Source organism: Schistocerca gregaria, chromosome 8 (assembly GCF_023897955.1).
Source record: "Schistocerca gregaria isolate iqSchGreg1 chromosome 8, iqSchGreg1.2, whole genome shotgun sequence".
In the NCBI taxonomy this organism is placed as follows: Eukaryota; Metazoa; Arthropoda; class Insecta; order Orthoptera; family Acrididae; genus Schistocerca; species Schistocerca gregaria.
In genome coordinates, this window is record NC_064927.1 from 370,627,991 (window position 1) to 370,647,976 (window position 19,986).

Here is a 19,986-nt window from a genome sequence, read left to right on the forward strand (position 1 = left end):
CTCTACCTATACCTTGCCCTATTTTTCTCACAGTTTCGCACATCTTGCAGCATTTTACATTGTCGAACTCATTTTCCAGGTCACCAAATTCTATGAACGTCTCTTCAGTTTTCTTCAGTCTTGCTTCCATTATCAACCGCAACGTCAGTCCCCACCCCCCACCCTTTCAGACCAACGAACGCAACGTCAGAATTGCCTCTCTGATGCCTTTACCTTTCCTAAAGCCAACTGATCGTTATCTAACACATCCTCAATTTTATTTTCCATTATTTGTATATTATTCGTGTCAGCAACTTGGATGCATGAGATGTTAAGCTAATTGTGCGATAATTCTCGCACTTTCGGCTCTTTAAACTTCGGAATTCTGTGGGTAATATTTTTCCGAGAGTCAGTTGGTGTACCGACAGACTTATACATGCTACACATCAACGTGAGGAATCGTTTTGTTGCCACTTCCCCCCAATGATTTTAGAAATTCTGATGAAATGTTATCTATCCCTTTGCCTTATTCGATTTTCAATGTTTCAAAGGTCTTTTAAATTATGATTCTAATACTGGATCTCCTATCTCCTCTATATTGACTACTGTTGCTTCTTCTATCACGTCATCAGACAACTTTTTCCCCTCATATAGGCCTTCAACGCAGACTTTCCACCTATCCGCCCTCTCCTTTGCTTTTAACAGCGGAATTCCCATCGCACTCTTCATCTTGCCACCCTTGATTTTAATTTTACCGACGTTGTTTTAATTTTTGTATATGCTGAGTCAGTCCTTTCCAAAATCATGTCTGTTTCGGTTTCTTAGCATGTTTCGTATGTTTCGTGCAACCATTTCGCCTTTACTTATCTACACTTCCTATTTACTTCATCCCTTTGTGACTTGTATTTCTGTATTCCTGATTTTCCCTGAACGCTTTTATACTTCCTTATTTCATGAATCAACTGAAGTATTTCTTCTGTTAGCCATGGTTTCTTCACAGCTACCTTCTTCGTCCCTATGTTTTTTTTTTTTTTTACAACTTACGTGATCGCCCTTTTTTAGAGATGTGCATTCCTGTTCATCTGGACTGCCCATCCTTATAGCAGTCCAATCCTTATAGCAGTATCTATAGCTTCAGAGAACTTCAAGCATATGTCTTCATTCCTTAGTACAATCATATTCCACTTTTTTGAGCAGTGATTCTTCCTGATTCTTAAATTTCAGCCTGATACTAAATTATGATCTGAGTCTGTATCTGCTCCTGCCTAACAATGATATAATGTAACTGAAATCCTCCCATATTTCCCGGCGTTTCCTCGTTTTGTGATTTCTTGAATAGAGTATTCGCTATTACTAGCTTAAATTTATTGCAGAACTCAATTAGTCTTTTTCTACCCTGCATGTTACTTCTTGTTGATATACTACGTTAATGGAAGGTGAGATGTTTTTGACAGTACAAAATGGATGAGCTGCAATTTTTTTTTCAAAGTTTAGAGCTATGCTTGTGAACCTCTCTCTTACTTTGCTTGGATGGATCCTTGATACGTAAATATCAATCAGTAAAACTTTCACAAAAACATCATTTACTATCTTCTCTATTGACACTTTTTTGGTTGGCTTCGGAAGAATGCCTGTATCATCTGCAAACAGGAAAATTGTGTCTCTTCATTCAAATAAAATGGCATATGATTAGCATAAATCAAGAACGCCAATGAACGAACCCTGCGGGACTCCTATCATAATTTCTCCCCATGCATTATTACTGTAACTGACTACGGTACCTTCCTGCATTTTTTCTTATATTTGAACCAAACCATGCATTTGCTGAATTACATATTATGTAAAAACTTCTCCAATAGAATATTATGACTGACACAATCAAACGTGTTCAATAAGTCACAGAAGAACGCAGTTGGTGATATTTAATCATTTAAAGATTTTATTATGTGCTAAGTAAATGGATCAATAGCTTAGTAGAATGGTCCCTTTGAAATCCAAACACAGGTGGATGGAAACCCTGGAGTACATTACTTTTTCAAAGGTTTTATAAAATGATGTGAAGAGTGACACTGGATGGTAGTTATTGACGTATCTGGAGCCCCCTGTTTTGTAGAGCGGCCTAACAATGGTACATCTTAATTTTTTTGTGAAAACACCTCTTCCTGGATTCAGATGGGCATGAGATATTAATTTTTGCTTGATAAATATCTTGTTTATTTCTTCTTCAATGAATTGTTTTCTGAGTTATTTGCGTGAAATATCTCACCTATTTGTAGAAAGGTATTATTAAAAATATCTGCCACGCATGAACTGCCATATGCAACGCCCCAATTCTCTTCAACAGAAATCGTATTATCTTCTATGGCTTCCTTTCCTGTCTCTCTTTTAATGGTATTATTCCATTTCGGATATTATGTGCGTATTCCTGCACGTGTCTCGCAACTTTTCTTAGTATGTTACAGTTCCGTTTATAATAAAAACGTCTTTCTGCCTCATTTCTTGTTATGAATGTTTTGTACAAGTGCTTTTGTCGTGGTGAGATTCTAATACCGTTAGTAATGCGAGGTTTTCTAATGGCTTTACGTTATTACATTTAATTATATTTTTAGGAAAGCTGCTTTCAAAAATGGAACTTAAGAAATATGTTGAACTTAAAGTTAGCATTAGGCTCACTATAAGTTTCACCTCAATCAACATTTCTTAAGCTTTCTTTAAAATCTTCATACGTTTTGTCATTAATCAGGCTCACTGTTTTCTAAGAGTGGTTCGGAATTGTACATGGTGTTCGTGGAGCTAAGATATAAAAAGCGTCTGACTATGTTTCGTCAACTGACAATCCGTTTACCACCATGTAGGCATCTTCTCTTTAACGTCGCTTGTTGATTTAATACATTATCTATACGGGTATTACTATCTTGAGCAACTCGGATACAGAAAATTATAATTGATACCAAATTCAGATTACAAGTGGCTAAAGGCATCTATAGGTCACTCTTCCTGTCAGGTTTCATCAAGAAATTTACCGTAAAATCACCACAAACTAGTAATCCCTTCTCTTTGCCTGACAGCACAATAATTCGTCAATGACCGCTATACCACAACAGTAATTTTGTTTGTAATAATTAATAATCACAAATTTGACAGAGTAGGCTGTTCGAAGCCAGGAACTTTTCAATTAAATACACTGCTGGAAAAAATATTAGTAAACCCTTTTAGAGATTTCCAGTTCACTCAAGATTTATTTTGCAACAGTGCATATGGAGTACATTAGATGATTAAATTTACACATCGTTAGTAGAAATGGCTCTAAGGTTCCTGGTATCGACCCATGCCAAGAAACCTATGTTAGTACTAGGTGTGGCCTCCACAGGCAGCAGTGCGAGCATTGACTCTGGCATACAGTCAACTGCTGGGATGCATTATGAGACACCTACTCGACCTGAATTTTCGGTTGGTGAGTCACACGAATCACTTCTCGTCCCATCATATCCCACACTTGTTCAATGGGGGAGAAGTCCAAAGATGGTGTTGGTCAGGGAAGTTGCTGCAAGTCTTGCAGAGGATGTTGAGTTTCACAGACAGACTGTGAGCGAGCACTGTGCTGTTGGAACAACACATCATCTTCATGTTTCAGGAACAGAAAAGAACGGGTCTAACAATGTTCTACACATGCAGAGTGCTGGTTAACGTCTCCTCCAGAAACAGGTGAAAGAGAATTGTAGCTTATCGATCATAGGGCCTGGAGTGGAGTCAGTGAGTCTTGGACGAGTGCACTCTAAAAGCTTGCACTCACTATGACTGTGTTGTATGCACAAACTGCCATGACTTGCAAGCAGAATCTGCTTTGATGGACGAAGACCATGGTTCCCTGCCGCCGTTGGATAAGCAGCTGCCAGCAGCAAGTCGTATAACCCTAGCTTACTTATTTGTTAGATTAATTAATTTCTATGCATGTTTTTGGGTATTTGCATTGTTTAATTCATATATTTCGGGTGTATTATGGTATTTGACAGTTGTAGCATCGCGCTTTAGTGTTTACTTGGTAGATTCTTACTTAAATTGCGTGTGAGTTTCGTATAGGAGGTGCAATTTCGAGTTTTAGTCACTGTAATCGTAATTTCAGCAGATTGTAGCGCAGTCGTTAGGCATTTGTACAGGTTAGTTGATACATTCTTTGCGTGTTTCGCTTGCGTTATCTAGGCACGGACTCGTGTTTCAGTAACTGTTGTTCAACATCGATTAGAATGGACAGGGACTGCGATTGCTGTCTTCGGATGAGGGCTGACTTGGCATCCCTTCGCTCACAGCTGCAATCGGCGCTGACTTCGGTAGCGCAGCTTGAGGCTGTTGCCAATGGGCACCACTGTGGGGAGCCGGACTTGGGTATCACGGGGATGTCAACCTTGTCCCGTCTGTCCCCAGATCGGTCTGTCGCTGTGGTTGCCCCAGTTGCTGCCCGCAGAGGGGCTGAGACCTCGCCTGTGGTTGATTGGGAGGTTGTTCCAAGGCGTGGCAGGCAGCGAAAGGCGTCCCCGGAGGCTGATCAGAAAGCCTCCCCGGTGCGTCTGACAAACCGGTTTCAGGCACTGTCTCTGGCTGAGCCAGATGCAGCTGCCTTCCCTGTTTCAGAGGATCATTCTCAGCCTTCAAGGTCCGGGCAATCGTAGAGAGTGGGCTTACTGGTAGTTGGGAGCTCCAATGTTAGGCGCGTAATGGGGCCCCTTAGGGATACGGCGGCTAAGGAGGGGAAGAAATCCACTGTGCACTCCGTGTGCATTCCGGGAGGAGTCATTCCTGATGTGGAAAGGGTCCTTCCGGATGCCATGAAGAGCACAGGGTGCAGCCAGCTGCAGGTGGTGGCACATGTCGGCACTAATGACGTGTGTCGCTTTGGATCTGAGGAAATTCCCTCGGGATTCCAGCGGCTATCTGATTTGGTGAAGGCTGCCGGTCTTGCTTACGAGATGAAGGCAGAGCTCACCATCTGCAACATCGTCGACAGAACCGATTGCGGACCTTTGGTGCGGGCCGGGTGGAGGGTCTGAATCAGAGGCACAGACCGTTTTGCGACCGTGTTGGCTGCAGATTCCTTGACTTGCGCCATAGGGTGGTGGGGTTTCGGGTTCCGCTGAATTGGTCAGGAGTTCACTACACTCAGCTGGCGGCTACACGGGTAGTGGAGGCTGTGTGGCGTGGACTGGGCGGTTTTTTAGGTTAGAAGGCCTCGGGAAAGTACGGGGTGGGCTGCAATGTCAAAGGTTACATGGCAAATACAGGACGTGCTTGGATCAAGGAACAGTCGGAATTATAGTTGTAAATTGTTGTAGTTGCGCTGGAAAAGTCCCTGAGCTTCAATCGCTAATAGAAAGCACAGAAGTTGATATCGTTATAGGTACAGTAAGCTGGCTAAAGCCTGAAATAAGTTCTGCAGAAATTTTTACGAAGTCTCAGACGGTGTTCAGGAAAGATAGATTAGGCAGTATTGGAGGTGGAGTGTTTGTGTCTGTCAGTAGTGGTTTATCTTGTAGTGAAGTCGAAGTAGATACTCCGTGCGAATTGGTATGGGTGGAGGTTATACTTAACAGCCGAATTAAGTTAATAATTGGCTCCTTCTACCGAGCCCCAGACTCCGATGATACAGTTGCGGAACAGTTCAGAGAAAGTTTGAGTCTCGTAACAAATAAATACCCCACTCATACGGTTATAGTTGGTGGGACTTCAACCTATCCTCGGTATGTTGGCAAAAATACTTGTTCAAAGCCGGTGGTAAGCAGAAAACATCTTCCAAGATTGTCCTAAATGCTTTCTCCAAAAATTATTTCGAGCAGTTAGTCCACGAACCCACGCGAATTGTAAATGGTTGCGAAAACACACTCGACCTCTTAGCCACAAACAATCCAGAGCTGATAGAGAGCATCATGACTGATACAGGGATTAGTGATCACAAGGTCGTTGTAGCTAGGTTCAATACAGTTTCTTCCAAATCCATCAGAAACAAACGCAAAATAATTTTATTTAAAAAAGCGGATAAAGTGTCACTAGAAGCCTTCCTAATAGACAATTTCCATTCCTTCCGAACTGACTATGCAAATGTAGACGAGATGTGGCTCAAATTCAAAGATATAGTAGCAACAGCAATTGAGAGATTCATACCTCATAAATTGGTAAGAGATGGAACGGATCCCCCGTCGTACACAAAAAAGGTCCGAACGCTGTTGCAGAAGCAACGGAAAAAGCATGCGAAGTTCAGAAGAACGCGAAATCCCGAAGATGGGCTAAAATTTACAGACGCGCGAAATTTGGCACGGACTTCGATGCGATACGCCTTCAATAGGTTCCACAACGAAACATTGTCTCGAAATTTGGTAGAAAATCCGAAGAAATTCTGGTCGTATGTAAAGTACACAAGCGGCAAGACGCAGTCAATACCTTCGCTGCGCAGTGCCGATGGTACTGTTACCGACGACTGTGCCGCTAAAGCGGAGTTACTGAACGCAGTTTTTCGAAATTCCTTCACCAGGGAATACGAATGGAATATTCCAGAATTTGAAACACGAACATCTGCTAGCATGAGTTTCTTAGAAGTAGATACCTTAGGGGTTGCGAAGCAACTCAAATCACTTGATACAGGCAAGTCTTCAGGTCCAGATTGTATACCGATTAGGTTCCTTTGAGATTACGCTGATACTATAGCTCCCTACTTAACACTCATATACAACCGCTCGCTCACCGATAGATCTGTACCTACAGATTGGAAAATTGCGCAGGTCGCACCAGTGTTTAAGAAGGGTAGTAGGAGTAATCCATTTAACTACAGACCTATATTATTGATGTCAGTTTGCAGTAGGGTTTTGGAGCGTATACTGTATTCATACATTATGAATCACCTCGAAGGGAACGATCTATTGACACGTAATCAGCATGGCTTCAGAAAACATCTCTCTTGTGCAACGCAGCTAGCTCTTTATTCGCACGAAGTAATGGCCGCTATCGACAGGTGATCTCAAGTTGATTCCGTGTTTCTGGATTTCCGGAAGGCATTTGACACCGTTCCTCAAAAGCGACTTCTAATCAAGCTGCGGACCTATGGGGTATCGTCTCAGTTGTGCGACTGGATTCGTGATTTCCTTTCAGGAAGATCGCAGTTCGTAGTAATAGACGGCAAATCATCGAGTAAAACTGAAGTGATATCAGGTGTTCCCCAGGGAAGCGTCCTGGGACCTCTGCTGTTCCTGATCTATATAAATGACCTGGGTGACAATCTGAGATGCTGTAATTTACCGTCTAGTAAGGTCATCCGAAGACCAGTATCAGTTGCAAAGCGATTTAGAAAAGATTGCTGTATGGTGTGTCAGGTGGCAGTTGACGCTAAATAACGAAAAGTGTGAGATGTTCCACATGAGTTCCAAAAGAAATCCGTTGGAATTCGATTACTCGATAAATAGTACAATTCTCAAGGCTGTAAATTCAACTAAGTACCTGGGTGTTAAAATTACGATCAACTTCAGTTGGAAGGACCACATAGATAATATTGTGGGGAAGGCGAGTCAAAGGTTGCGTTTCATTGGCAGGACACTTAGAAGATGCAACAAGTCCACTAAAGAGACAGCTTACACTACACTCGTTCGTCCTCTGTTAGAATATTGCTGCGCGGTGTGGGATCCTTACCAGGTGGGATTGACGGAGGACATCGAAAGGGTGCAAAAAAGGGCAGCTCGTTTTGTATTATCACGTAATAGGGGAGAGAGTGTGGCAGATATGATACACGAGTTGGGATGGAAGTCATTACAGCAAAGACGTTTTTCGTCGCGGCGAGAACTTTTTACGAAATTTCAGTCACCAACTTTCTCTTCCGAATGCGAAAATATTTTGTTGAGCCCAACCTACATAGGTAGGAATGATCATCAAAATAAAATAAGAGAAATCAGAGCTCGAACAGAAAGGTTTAGGTGTTCGTTTTTCCCGCGCGCTGTTCGGGAGTGGAACAGTAGAGAGATAGTATGATTGTGGTTCGATGAACCCTCTGCCAAGCACTTAAATGTGAATTGCAGAGTAGTGATGTAGATGTAGATGTAGATGGCCAACATGGCCGCCGCCATCATGTTTACAAGGCACGTGACGATGAATAATTCGCGTTCAAGGTTACCTTCGGCCGCCGCTGCAGGCGAACGCGGCCTGAAGTTGAGGTTAGATAAGCGATAAGCGCTACTGGGGTCCACTGCGCCGCAGTAGGGATCGTCATTTGCTCAGCAAACGTCGAGGAGTACGGAAGCATAGCACTGGGTCTCGCTGGGGGTTGGCTTGATACATTCACATTGTGTTAACGTGCCTCAGCAACGCCTCTGGGGTGTCTAGGTTACCGTCGTCGCTGGCGGCGCAGTGTACCTGTGTATCGGAGCTTAAAAGCAATTGATATTGACTTGGCTGGACAATTTAATAAACAGCAATTGATTGGAGGTCCAAATGTTTTTCGTGGACTGCGTCTGAACTTCACTTGTGATGTACAAGCAGTGTTTGGAGGTAGTACATGGCTGACACTGGCTGTTGTATGGGGCAACCACGCAGATTATGGTGGCCTTGAAGCATTTCCAGATGCTAACATTCTGGCCTGGAAGACGTGGAGTATTGCTGAAACTACAGGACAGTTGACTAAACAGCCTTTATGTACATTGGTTCCCAGCATTCCATTCACTTTGTCTACCAGGAAGAAGAAGAAATTAAATGCTGATGTTGACCTGTGCTGCGACAGCTGTACGATCTGCCACTGCTGCCCTAACAATACGACGGTCCTGCCGTGTGTCTGTGCTGCGTGGACGTCTAGAACATGGTCTTAGAATGTTCACATAATCACTGGTAGTAGCATAGTTACATATCTGCTGCTGGACGTCCAAATTATCTGACTATTCAGAAGGCCAAAATGTGACCTGTTTCAAAGTCGCTCATTTGGCCGTAGGAAACATGAATGCATTTCTGTGGCATGTTTGCGTGTTTGCTTCATACATTTGGAGCACACTCTGGCTGTGAGCATTCCCTATAAAAGGGGAGACACGGATGGCGCTCAGGTAACTACACCACTACGCTATCTGTTGCTGAAACCATTTTCATTACTTCTACTATCCCCAGGTGACACATGCAGAATAAAAACCGACGTCGTCTTTACAGGTGTACTAATTTTCCTTCGGGCATTGTGGTAGGCGAGCTGGGGCAGAAGGAACCCCGTTTGGCAATATCTGGGATGGAGTTCCCAGACACCCTGGTAGAACTGTGGGAAACATTCCAAACAATCTTGGTCAGAACCAGTAGGCTCGAGACTACTTTAATACAAGTCTGTTGTCACAGATAGAAAACGCTATTTACTGTGAGCATATTGCTGTGACGTTTGAGTCCACAAGGATATATAATCATTCTTCGCACTTTCCATCTGCGAGGGTTGACTGAAAAGTGATGACTCCACGATCGTAACTGTTCAGCAGTTGGCAGCATTGGTATGTGGCAGGTACTGACTTGTTCCATAGCCTCTTCCCTGCACCTCCAGTTGGCGGGAACCCTGCGCAGACAGTCGGTCAGTGTGATTTAAGCAGCGAGCAGTCAATGAATTCTTGTCTGCAAAAGATGTAACCTCAAAGAAGATTCATCAGAGAATGAAAGCAGTTTATGGTGATTTTGTTGATGTGAGTACTGTGCATCGTTGGGCGAGTAAGTTTAAAGATGTTGAGGTGGGAACATCTGACCTGCGTGACAAACAAAGAGTTGGACGTCCTGTGACAGCAACCACAGAGTTTCACAGGCAAAATGTTGACAGGTTGATTCAGGATGATCGTCGTATCACTCAGAGAGAAACAGCAAGCACAATCGGCATTTCACAAGAACGTGTGGGTCCAAAGTTTTCCTGGAGCATGACAATGCCAAAGCACACACTTCACGTGCCACCACAGCAGAACTTCAGAGACTGAATCTCACCAACGTATGGCATCCACCATACAGTGCAGATTTAGCACCCTCTGACTTCCATCTGTTCCCGATACTGAAAGACGATTTGCGGAACATCATTATGCTTCTGTTGAAGACGCTGAGAGAACTGTGAGACTGTGGTTGCAGAAACAGAGTGTCGACTTCTTCCGTGACGGCTTCAGAAAACTTGTCCATCGTTGGCAGATATGTATCCATTAGCTGGCGATTTTGCGGAAAATTGAATATTGGTAATTAAAGATCGCGTTCTGAGGGTTGCTTCTGTGTTTCATTTATTAAAACACGCTACTGGCCATTAAAATTGCTACACTACGAAGATGAGGTGCTACTGACGCGAAATTTAACGACAGGAAGAAGATGCTGTGATATGCAAATGATTAGGTTTTCAGAGAATTCATACAAGATTGGCGCCGGTGGCGACACCTACAATGTGTTGACATGAGGAAAGTTACCAATCGATATCTCATACACAAACAGCAGTTGACCGGCGTTGCCTGGTGAAACGTTTTTGTGATGCCTTGTGTGATGAGAAATGGGTACCATCGCGTTTACGACTTTGATAAAGGTCAGATTGTAGCCTATCGCGATTGCGGTTTTATCGTATCGCGACATTGCTGCTCGCGTTGGTCGAGATCCAATGACTGTTAGCAGAATATGGAATCGGTGGGTTCAGGAGGGCAATACGGCACGCCGTGCTGGATCCCAACGGCCGTGCAGCCACGTCTCGATCAATGAGTCAACAGATGGGGAGGTTTGCAAGACAACAACTATTTGCACGAACAGTTCGACGACGTTTGCAGCAGCATGGACTATCACCTAGGAGACCATGGCTGCGGTTACTCTTGACGCTGCATCACAGACAGGAGTGCCTGCGATCGTGTACTCAACGACGAACCTGTGTGCACGAAAGGCAAAACGTCATTTTTTCCGATGAATCCAGTTTCTGTTTACAGCATCATGATGGTCGCTTCCGTGTTTGGCGTCATCGCGGTGAACGCACATTGGAAGCGTGTATTTGTCATCGCCATACTGGCCTATCACCCGGCGTGATGGAATGGGGTGCCATTAGTTACACGTCTCGGTCACCTCTTGTTCGCATTGACGGCACTTTGAACAGTGGACGTTACATTTCAGATGCGCTACGAACCGTGGCCCCACCCTTAACTTGATCCCTGCAAAACCCTACATTTCAGCAGGATAATGCACGACTGCATGTTGCAAGTCTTGTACGGGCCTTTCTGGATACAGAAAATGTTCGACTGCTGCTCTGGCCAGCACGTTCTTCAGATCTCTCACCAAATGAAAACGTCTGGTCAATGGTGGCCGAGCAACTGGCTTGTCACAATACGCCAGTCACTGCTCTTGATGAACTGTGGTATCACGTTGTAGCTGCATGGGCACGCCATCCAAGCTCTGTTTGACTCAATGACCAGGCGTATCAAGTCCGTTATTATGGCCAGAGGTGGTTATTCTGGGTACTGATTTCTCAGGATCGATGCGACCAAATTGCGTGAAAATGTAATCACATATCAGTTAAAGTATAATATATTTGTCCCATGAATACCCGTTCATCATCTGCATTTCTTCTTGGTGTAGCAATTTTAATGGCCAGTAGTGTATTATTTTCCAAGCCCAATTGACGAAGGTGGAGGCATGACTTTTAATTTAGCCCTCGTTCGAGTGGAGAGAAACAGGCAGTAGTACAATAAAAACAGAACATTCCGCGGATGTTCAGTGTGTGGCTGCAGTTGTAGCCTCGGCTCCTTGCTGCACCAGCGACCATTACCGCAGGCCCGTCGGCGCGCACGCTGCTGCTGTCGGTGGTGCTGCAGCTGGGCCTGAGCTCCGGGCTGTACCGCGGCCGGCCCGTCACCTGGCTGCCGGCGCACACCTGCCGCGAGGCCTGCCCCGACCGCGCGCCGCGCCCCGACGACCTGCTGCGCCTGACGGGCTCCTACAAGGACGACTACGGCCTCGACGTCACCGTCACGTCGCCGTCGGGCCGCGCCGCCACCTGCGACGTGCCCGAACGGCCCTTCCTCGGCGCCCGGGGGCCGTCCATCCAGCTGGAGGCAACCTTCCCCGGCCGCAGCCCTCTCGTGTGCCACAGCCACCGCGTGCCCATAGGCCAAGACGTCGACGGCACCGAGTTCTACTTCATCGTCCGTCTGGATGTGGAGTTTGAAGACGCCAAGGTGTTCCGGTGTAAGATGAAGTACGGAGAGCAGTTAGGTGAGTGCCTTTACTCTGTCTTTCCTATGTACCAGGTGGTTACTGGAATACTCTCTTTCAAATTCTAAAGGTGGCAGGGTAAAATACAGGGAGCGAAAGGCTACTTACAATTTGTACAGAAACCAGATGGCAGTTATAAGAGTCGAGGGGCATGAAAGGGAAGCAGTGGTTGGGAAGGAAGTGAGAGTTGTAGCCTCTCCCCCATGTTATTCAATCTGTTAGTTGAGAAAGCAGTAATGGAAACAAAAGAATCCATGGAGAAGAAATGTAATTCTTTCAGAGACAGCAAAGGACTTGGAACAGCAGTTGAACGGAATGGACAGTGTCTTGAAAGGAGGATATAATACGAACATCAACAAAAGCAAAACGAGGATAATGGAATGTAGTCGAATTAAATCGGGTGATGCTGCGGGAATTAGATTAGGAAATGAGACACTTAAAGCAGTAAAGGAGTTTTGCTATTTGGGGAGCAAAATAACTGATGATGATCGAAGTGGAGAGGATATAAAATGTAGACTGGCAATGGCAAGGAAAGCGTTTCTGAAGAAGAGAAATTTGTTAACATCGAGTATAGATTTAAGTGTCAGGAAGTCGTTTCTGAAAGTATCTGTATGGAGTGTAGCCATGTATGGAAGTGAAACATGGACGATAAATAGTTTGGACAAGAAGAGAATAGAAGCTTTCGAAATGTGGTGCTACAGAAGAATGCTAAAGATTAGATGGTAGATCACATAACTAATGAGAAGGTATTGAATAGAATTGGGGAGAAGAGGAATGTGTGGCACAAATTCACAACTTGGTAGGACATGTCCTGAGGCATCAAGGGATCACAAATTTAGCATTGGAGGTCTGCGTGGAGGCTAAAAATCGTAGAGGGAGACCATTCATATTCAGAAGGATGTAGGTTGAATAAGTAATGGGAGATGAAGCTTGCACGGGATAGGGTAGCATGGAGAGCTGCATCAAACCAGTCTCAGGACTGAAAGCCACAACAACAACAACAACAACAACAACAACAGGTAGCCGGCCGCGGTGGTCTCGCGGTTCTAGGCGCGCAGTCCTGAATCGTGCCACTGCTACGGTCGCAGGTTCGAATCCTGCCTCGGGCATGGATGTGTGTGATGTCCTTAGGTTAGTTAGGTTTAAGTAGTTCTAAGTTCTAGGGGACTAATGACCACAGCAGTTAAGTCCCATAGCGCTCAGAGCCATTTGAACCATTGAACAACAGGTGGTTATAATTAAACTTTTCGTGTTTAACAAATTTTAACACGGAAACTAATTAATGTATGAGTGCCAAACTGGGTAGCATTGATGAAACTTCCTGGCAGATTAAAACTGTGTGCCGAACCGAGACTCGAACTCGGGACCTTTGCCTTTGGCGGGCAGGTGCTCTACCAACTGAGCTACCCAAGCATGACTCACGCCCCGTCCTTTCAGCTTTACTTCTGCCAGTACCTTGTCTCCTATCTTCCAAACTTAACAGAAGCTCTCCTGCAAACCCTGCAGAACTAGCATTCCTGAAAGAAAGGGCGTGAGTCGTACTTCGGCATCTCAGATGGTAGACCACTTGCCCGCGAATGGTAAAGGTCCCGAGTTAGAGTCTCAGTCCGGCACACAGTTTTAATCTGTCAGGAAATTTCATATTAGCGTACACTCCGCTGCAGAGCGAAAATCTCATTCTGGGTAGTACCAATGTTCAGAGTGTGGGCAGCACGATTTCTATGCGTCACAGCGCCACCGTCCAGTTCCAACTATGGCCACCAGGTGGTTTTCATTAGCGCTGGGTTGCCGAGCGGTTCTAGGCGCTACAGTCTGGGACCGCGCGTCCGTTTCGGTCGCAGGTTCGAATCCTGCCTCGGTCATGGGTGTGTGTGATGTCCTTAGGCTAGTTATGTTTAAGTAGCTCTAAGTTCTAGGGGACTGATGACCTCAGAAGTGTTCAGAGCCATTTGGACCATTTGGTTCTAATTAAACTTTCCTTATTTAGCAAATTATAATACCGAAACTAATTACCGCACGAGCACCAAACTTGGTGGCATTAATTTACAGAGTATGGGGTGCATGATTTTCTTGCGTCACAGCGCCACTGTCCTGTTCCAACTATGGCAACCAGGTTCTGTGATCAGTCATCGTGATTCATAATCTCATCCACCTTACCCTCGCAGTGACCTTGTTGACCAGTCAACATCGGCTTGGACAAAGGAACAGAGCATTATTTGCGCAGTTCTGCTGTGGTGACTGGCAGAGCTGGCTCCTGAGGCTGCCGCTCCATGACTGGCAGCGTCCAATTGATCTTCATCATCCACTGCAGCAGCGACGGTTCTGCGATCATTCTCAGACATCACTGTCATGGTCCTGTGACCTATTGCCGTTTTTCTTTATGGCGTTTGATCATTTCGTGCTACCTGCACATCTTGATGGATCAAGTCACTGCTCTCCAGTACAGACATGAAGTGACGTAAAATTCAAAGATTTCCAATAGGCCACTGAGCCACACGAAACTATTATTGCCGCATTCTATACATCGGTACGCATTCGGCAGCATGCGTACCTAATATATTTCAAAGCACTGCTCTTAAAAATGGGGTTTTCCTTTGCTCATACTTCAAGTTCTGTTGGTGATAAGAAGGTCAGGTCAAGTGTTTTGAGTAGCCCTTTCGCTAGGGGCCATTTTTGTACTCAACAGAATAATCGTCTTAGTGTCGCTATCCTACACTACAGCGTCGAAGTATGAATATTACACAATTCCTTCTGTTTAGGAAAGTGGAGCAAATCGGTTGGTTATTTTTGAATTTGATGTGGTCTATGATGAGCTTGATGGGTTGTTCCATGGGAAACCCCAATAAAAGGTTTCTATACTACATTTTCGCCACTACCAGTGGAACAAAAGCCAGCCCAAGGCTCCAAGTTGGCTATGTTCTGCAAATGGCTAAATTTTTTACGGTATCTTCTTAAGATCCCGATCTCGAACAACCTCCCAAATTTTCTTGATGTCTTTATCCTTTTCCAAGATATAGAGGTTCAAAGATACACTTCTTCTACACATAAAATTCGGTATGAGACGAAACCTAAGTAATAAATAACAGCAGCAAATTGCTCAGATTTTAATGGTATATTCTCTAGATATTTATCTAGAAGAGCCATTACCCATCTTCAAAAGTCCTTATCTGTTATCAAGAGACACACTAAAAAGATGTTTTTTGTTTACCAAAAACTAGCCACGGATTCCGAGATGGCTATGCACACCAAATGGCTATAATTTGCCCTTATATTTCTAAGATCCCAGTTTCGAACAACTTTGAAATTTTTTCAGGTATTTATTCGTTTTCAAGATACAGAGGTCAAAAGTTTCACTACTTGTACGCGTAAAATCCGGTGTGAAGCGAAAACGTAGCTTACAAAGTGTAGTACCATACGCTGTAAAATGTGTCCATTATCATCTGTAAAACCTGTATTGTAGTACTGAAGCACATGCAAATGTTTTGCACGCAAGATCCTCTCTGCAGTGTAAAATTAGTTTTACGTTATTTCAGTATCACATCAGTAGACTATCTTAATGTTCCCAGAATGAGATTTTCACTCTGCAGCGGAGTGTGCGCTGATATGAAACTTCCTGGCAGATTAAAACTGTGTGTCCGACCGAGACTCGAACTCGGGACCTTTGCCTTTCGCGGGCAAGTGCTCTACCATCTGAGCTACCGAAGCACGACTCACGACCGGTACTCACAGCTTTACTTCTGCCAGTATCCGCCTCCTACCTTCCAAACTTTACAGAAGTTCTCCTGCGAACCTTGCAGAACTAGCAATCCTGAAAGAAAGGATATTGCGGAGACATGGCTTAGCCACAGCCTGGGGGATGTTTCCAGAATGAGATTTTCACTCTGCATCGGAGTGTGCGCTGATATGAAACTTACTGGCAGATTAAAACTGTGTGTCCGACCGAGACTCGAACTCGGGACCTTTGCCTTTCGCGGGCAAGTGCTCTATCATCTGAGCTACCGAAGCACGACTCACGACCGGTACTCACAGCTTTACTTCTGCCAGTATCCGCCTCCTACCTTCCAAATTTTACAGAAGTTCTCCTGCGAACCTTGCAGAACTAGCACTCCTGAAAGAAAGGATATTGCGGAGACATGGCTTAGCCACAGCCTGGGGGATGTTTCCAGAATGAGATTTTCACTCTGCAGCGGAGTGTGCGCTGATATGAAACTTCCTGGCAGATTAAAACTGTGTGTCCGACCGAGACTCGAACTCGGGACCTTTGCCTTTCGCGGGCAAGTGCTCTACCATCTGAGTGTTTGCATGCCGAACATTTTGGGAAAACCCTTAAAGGTGCTGAGGGAGGCAGATTGAGGCAGCTGGTTTCCCACTTTTCAGTCAGAGGCTTTTAAATAAACGGGAACGTATTCCCAGTTTTTGTGCTCTGATAGGAGCGTTTTTCCGCTGCTACATGTCTTCTTTTTATATACATTTTATGAATCAAAGTCCTCCGGTGCGATTTTTTTCCTATGCGCGAAGGCTACTCTCAGGAACTGCTGTAGCGGTTTTTATACGGTTTTCAGTAAAAGAGACAGTGAACATTCGTGCCTCTTTAGAAGTTAACTGGTGTGTTTACATCGCTTAACTTATGTGAATGTGGTGTTATTCATTTGCCTAACTTAGTTATCTGAACTTTGAACTTCAGTCTATAGAGTGGCCCGCAAATAAGATTATCACTACGACATACAAGGCGTCCGGCCGTAGATACTTAAGGCTACTGATGGGAAGGCGGGGCAGTCGCTAGTACACTGAATAAATTTAATCAATATGGGATTTTACGTATATTCTTTTTTTAGCACTCAAAAAAATTCATTCCAATAGGTGAACAAACATTTCAGCTCTTCATGGCTGTTTGGTGTGTGTAACGTTACTGGAACTCTTCAGTTGGAGATCGCAACACAGCATGCATAGAGAATGTACACATGCAGCTTACCACCATCTTTAGGGCTGTGACAAATGTAGAAGCATTGACATGAGGACACATGAGATCATCATTCTTGCAAAACGAATAGACAGTTGGCTGGTCTGCACAGGATGAGTGGAAACGAGACGAGTCAATACAACTGTTTGTGAAACACCTCGAGAAGATCGCAGGACTTTCGCTCTGAGTAACGGACAGATGATAACAGGTAAAATCTAGGCAAGCATTTCAAGAAGAGTGTCACTATGAACCGTCGGGAACAGATTACTGGAAGAGTGTCTCCGATCTCGAGTTGCCAGGCGTCCTTTATCGCCTACACCACACCACAAACAAGAGCGTCTTTCTTAGTGAAAAGCCAGACGTCAGTTTCGGCACTGGGTGTCATTCTATGGTTCAACAAAATCTTCTACATTTACAAGTCGTGTCACTTCGAATAAAACACTCGAGATTTCGACGACTGTCTACGCCGTCCTCGTCATCAGTAGAAAACCACTGACTGCCGCGGCTGTCACGGTGTTCCGCTTGTACAGGCGTAATAGTAGCGTCTGGAACCTTCCGGAAAGATCGGATGTGACGAATGCGTAGAATGGCGAGTCGGGAAGATCCCGTCTGCTGCAGGGCCAATGGCGTCAGGTGACGCGAGGCGCCGGTTCCCTACAAGTGTCAACCATCCACCTATGGTTACATTTCATGTCCAGAGCCCACCCTCAGCACTGGTGTGTACAATTTGCCTCTGCTAAAACTTTTGCGGGTTTCTCTAATCTCGTCCACCTCCTTTATGATAGAGTCCCAGTGCGATGACAGATGAGCCAACACTCTCGTCTTTTCAAATGGCTCTGAGCACTATCAGACTTAACATCGGAGGTCATCAGTCCCATAGAACTTAGAACTACTTAAATCTAACTAACCTAAGAACATCACACACATCCATGCCCGAGGCAGGATTCGAACCTGCGACCGTAGCGGTCACGCGGTTGCAGAGTGAAGCGCCTAGAACCGCTCGGTCACACTGGCCAGCTCATCTTTTCAAATTGGTAATCAAACCGTAGTCCATTCCTCAAGAAATCTTCAACTGCAGCCGACTTATCAAGCTCCCTTTGTCTGAAATGTCACGTGTGGCTTAGCACTGCACACTCGAAGAGCTATGTCATCTTTAACAGGGCGTAACATACGCCGTATCTTGGGGGTGGAGCAGAGTGCTGATGTCAGTCCATGTCCCATGGCCCTGGCAGTCAGTTGCTTCTTCCTCATGGTAATGATGGTGAAAACAGCTGTAGGAAGCTGGAGTGTTTCATTCGAAGTGACACACTTTGTAAACAGAAAATATTAAACTCACGCATATCACCGTAGAAGTGTGAGAGACATTTTACGGTGTTCAGCGTACTGTTTTGCTTTTGTTTATAGTGTGCAGTTAGATGCCAGCGTGTCCACTGACCATCTGGTGAAAGTCGCAAAAAGCAGCTCACACGACAAACGTCTTGAGGACTGGACGGCTAACCCCACTGCCAGGGGCCATGGCTCCACAGATTATGTTTGGAATGCAATGGGAAGAAGTATACCTTCACACTAGCCACCCGCCATCAATTCTCATGAACGGGCACTGCGCGTGATGCAAGCATTGCAAAAAATCCTTCAAGATGATGATAGGAAGGAGTTTATTTCCGTCCTATAGTGAATAAAAGAGTGTATCCGTATCATTCTAAAGATTTTGAGGATAGACATCACTTTAGAATGGAAGTTTAATCATCCAATATCCATCATGCGATGAACATCACGGCAAAGTTACATGAGTATTGGGCAGTTCCATTTTCGTTAGTGTATTTGTGCTTCTGCTGCTCCTCTCACCACCAGTTCATCTATTTCTTGATGTCGCAGGAGATACCCTTCATTTGTACATTCAATACTCACTCGTTTAGTAATTTATATACCCAATTAATTTTAGTATTGTTCAACAGCACCAAATTTCAGATTCTTCCAGTTTCTTCTTCTCTGTGCTTCTGATGTTCTTTGCTTTCCACTCAATGTTGTGCTCCAGAGATACAGTTTTAGCCAACTTCTTCCTCATTGCGTATCAACATTTCATATCAGTAGAGCTCCTCAGGTGTGTCAAACTACGTCTGTTACCTTTCATACTTTGGCCATATAACATAATCTTGTTTCCTAGCTAGGAGAATTCTATACTTCGTCCATTACTGCGTCTTTGATATTAAGCATTTTGTTATTCAGTACTCTACATCGCCTTCGTCTTTGCTTTGCTCATTCGTATACATATTCTGCGCTAAGTATCTAGCCCATCTCTTGCAACACGTCATCTATGACTTCTTTACACCTGACAAGAAGCGCCATGTCTTCTGCGAACCTTAGCATTGATATTTAGTCCACCTGAACTTTTATTCCTCTTCTGAAAGTTTCTTTTAATGCTTTTATTGTTTCTTCGACAAGCAAGTTCGACATCAGTGGCAATAGGCTACAGCCCTGCCTCATATTACTCTTAACACGCTCTTTCTTTGCCTTCCACTTTGATTACTCGCACTTAGGTTTTGTAGATGTGTTAGACTATTCGTCCTCTCTCTGTACTTTAGTTCCAGTCTTCTAATAATTCCGAACTTCTTACTCCATCTCACATTGTTGAAAGCTGTCCTTTCTATATCAAAGTCGACAACCAGACTATGCAAACTAACGGGTGCTCATAAGCAGTGCATCCTACGCAGTTCACAGCAACATTAAAGTCAAACTCGACTGCCAGTATATGGAATATTCACAATCCCGTACAGCATCTGATGAACAGTATGCGGACACTCCTATGATGTGCGGAATTGACCACTAGATGCAACTTTGGAAATTTG

General features: G+C 44.5%; 1 protein-coding gene across 2 annotated transcripts in view; it reads left to right on the plus strand.

Annotated features, from left to right (window-relative positions):
• LOC126284607 (uncharacterized) overlaps positions 1-19,986 on the plus strand; it is an 80,916-nt gene that overhangs the window by 38,924 nt on the left and 22,006 nt on the right. For both annotated transcript variants that reach the window (XM_049983655.1, XM_049983656.1), the window contains one exon: positions 11,740-12,180. In XM_049983655.1, coding sequence (XP_049839612.1) covers positions 11,740-12,180 — 441 coding nt within the window. The remainder of the gene's footprint in view (positions 1-11,739; positions 12,181-19,986) is intronic.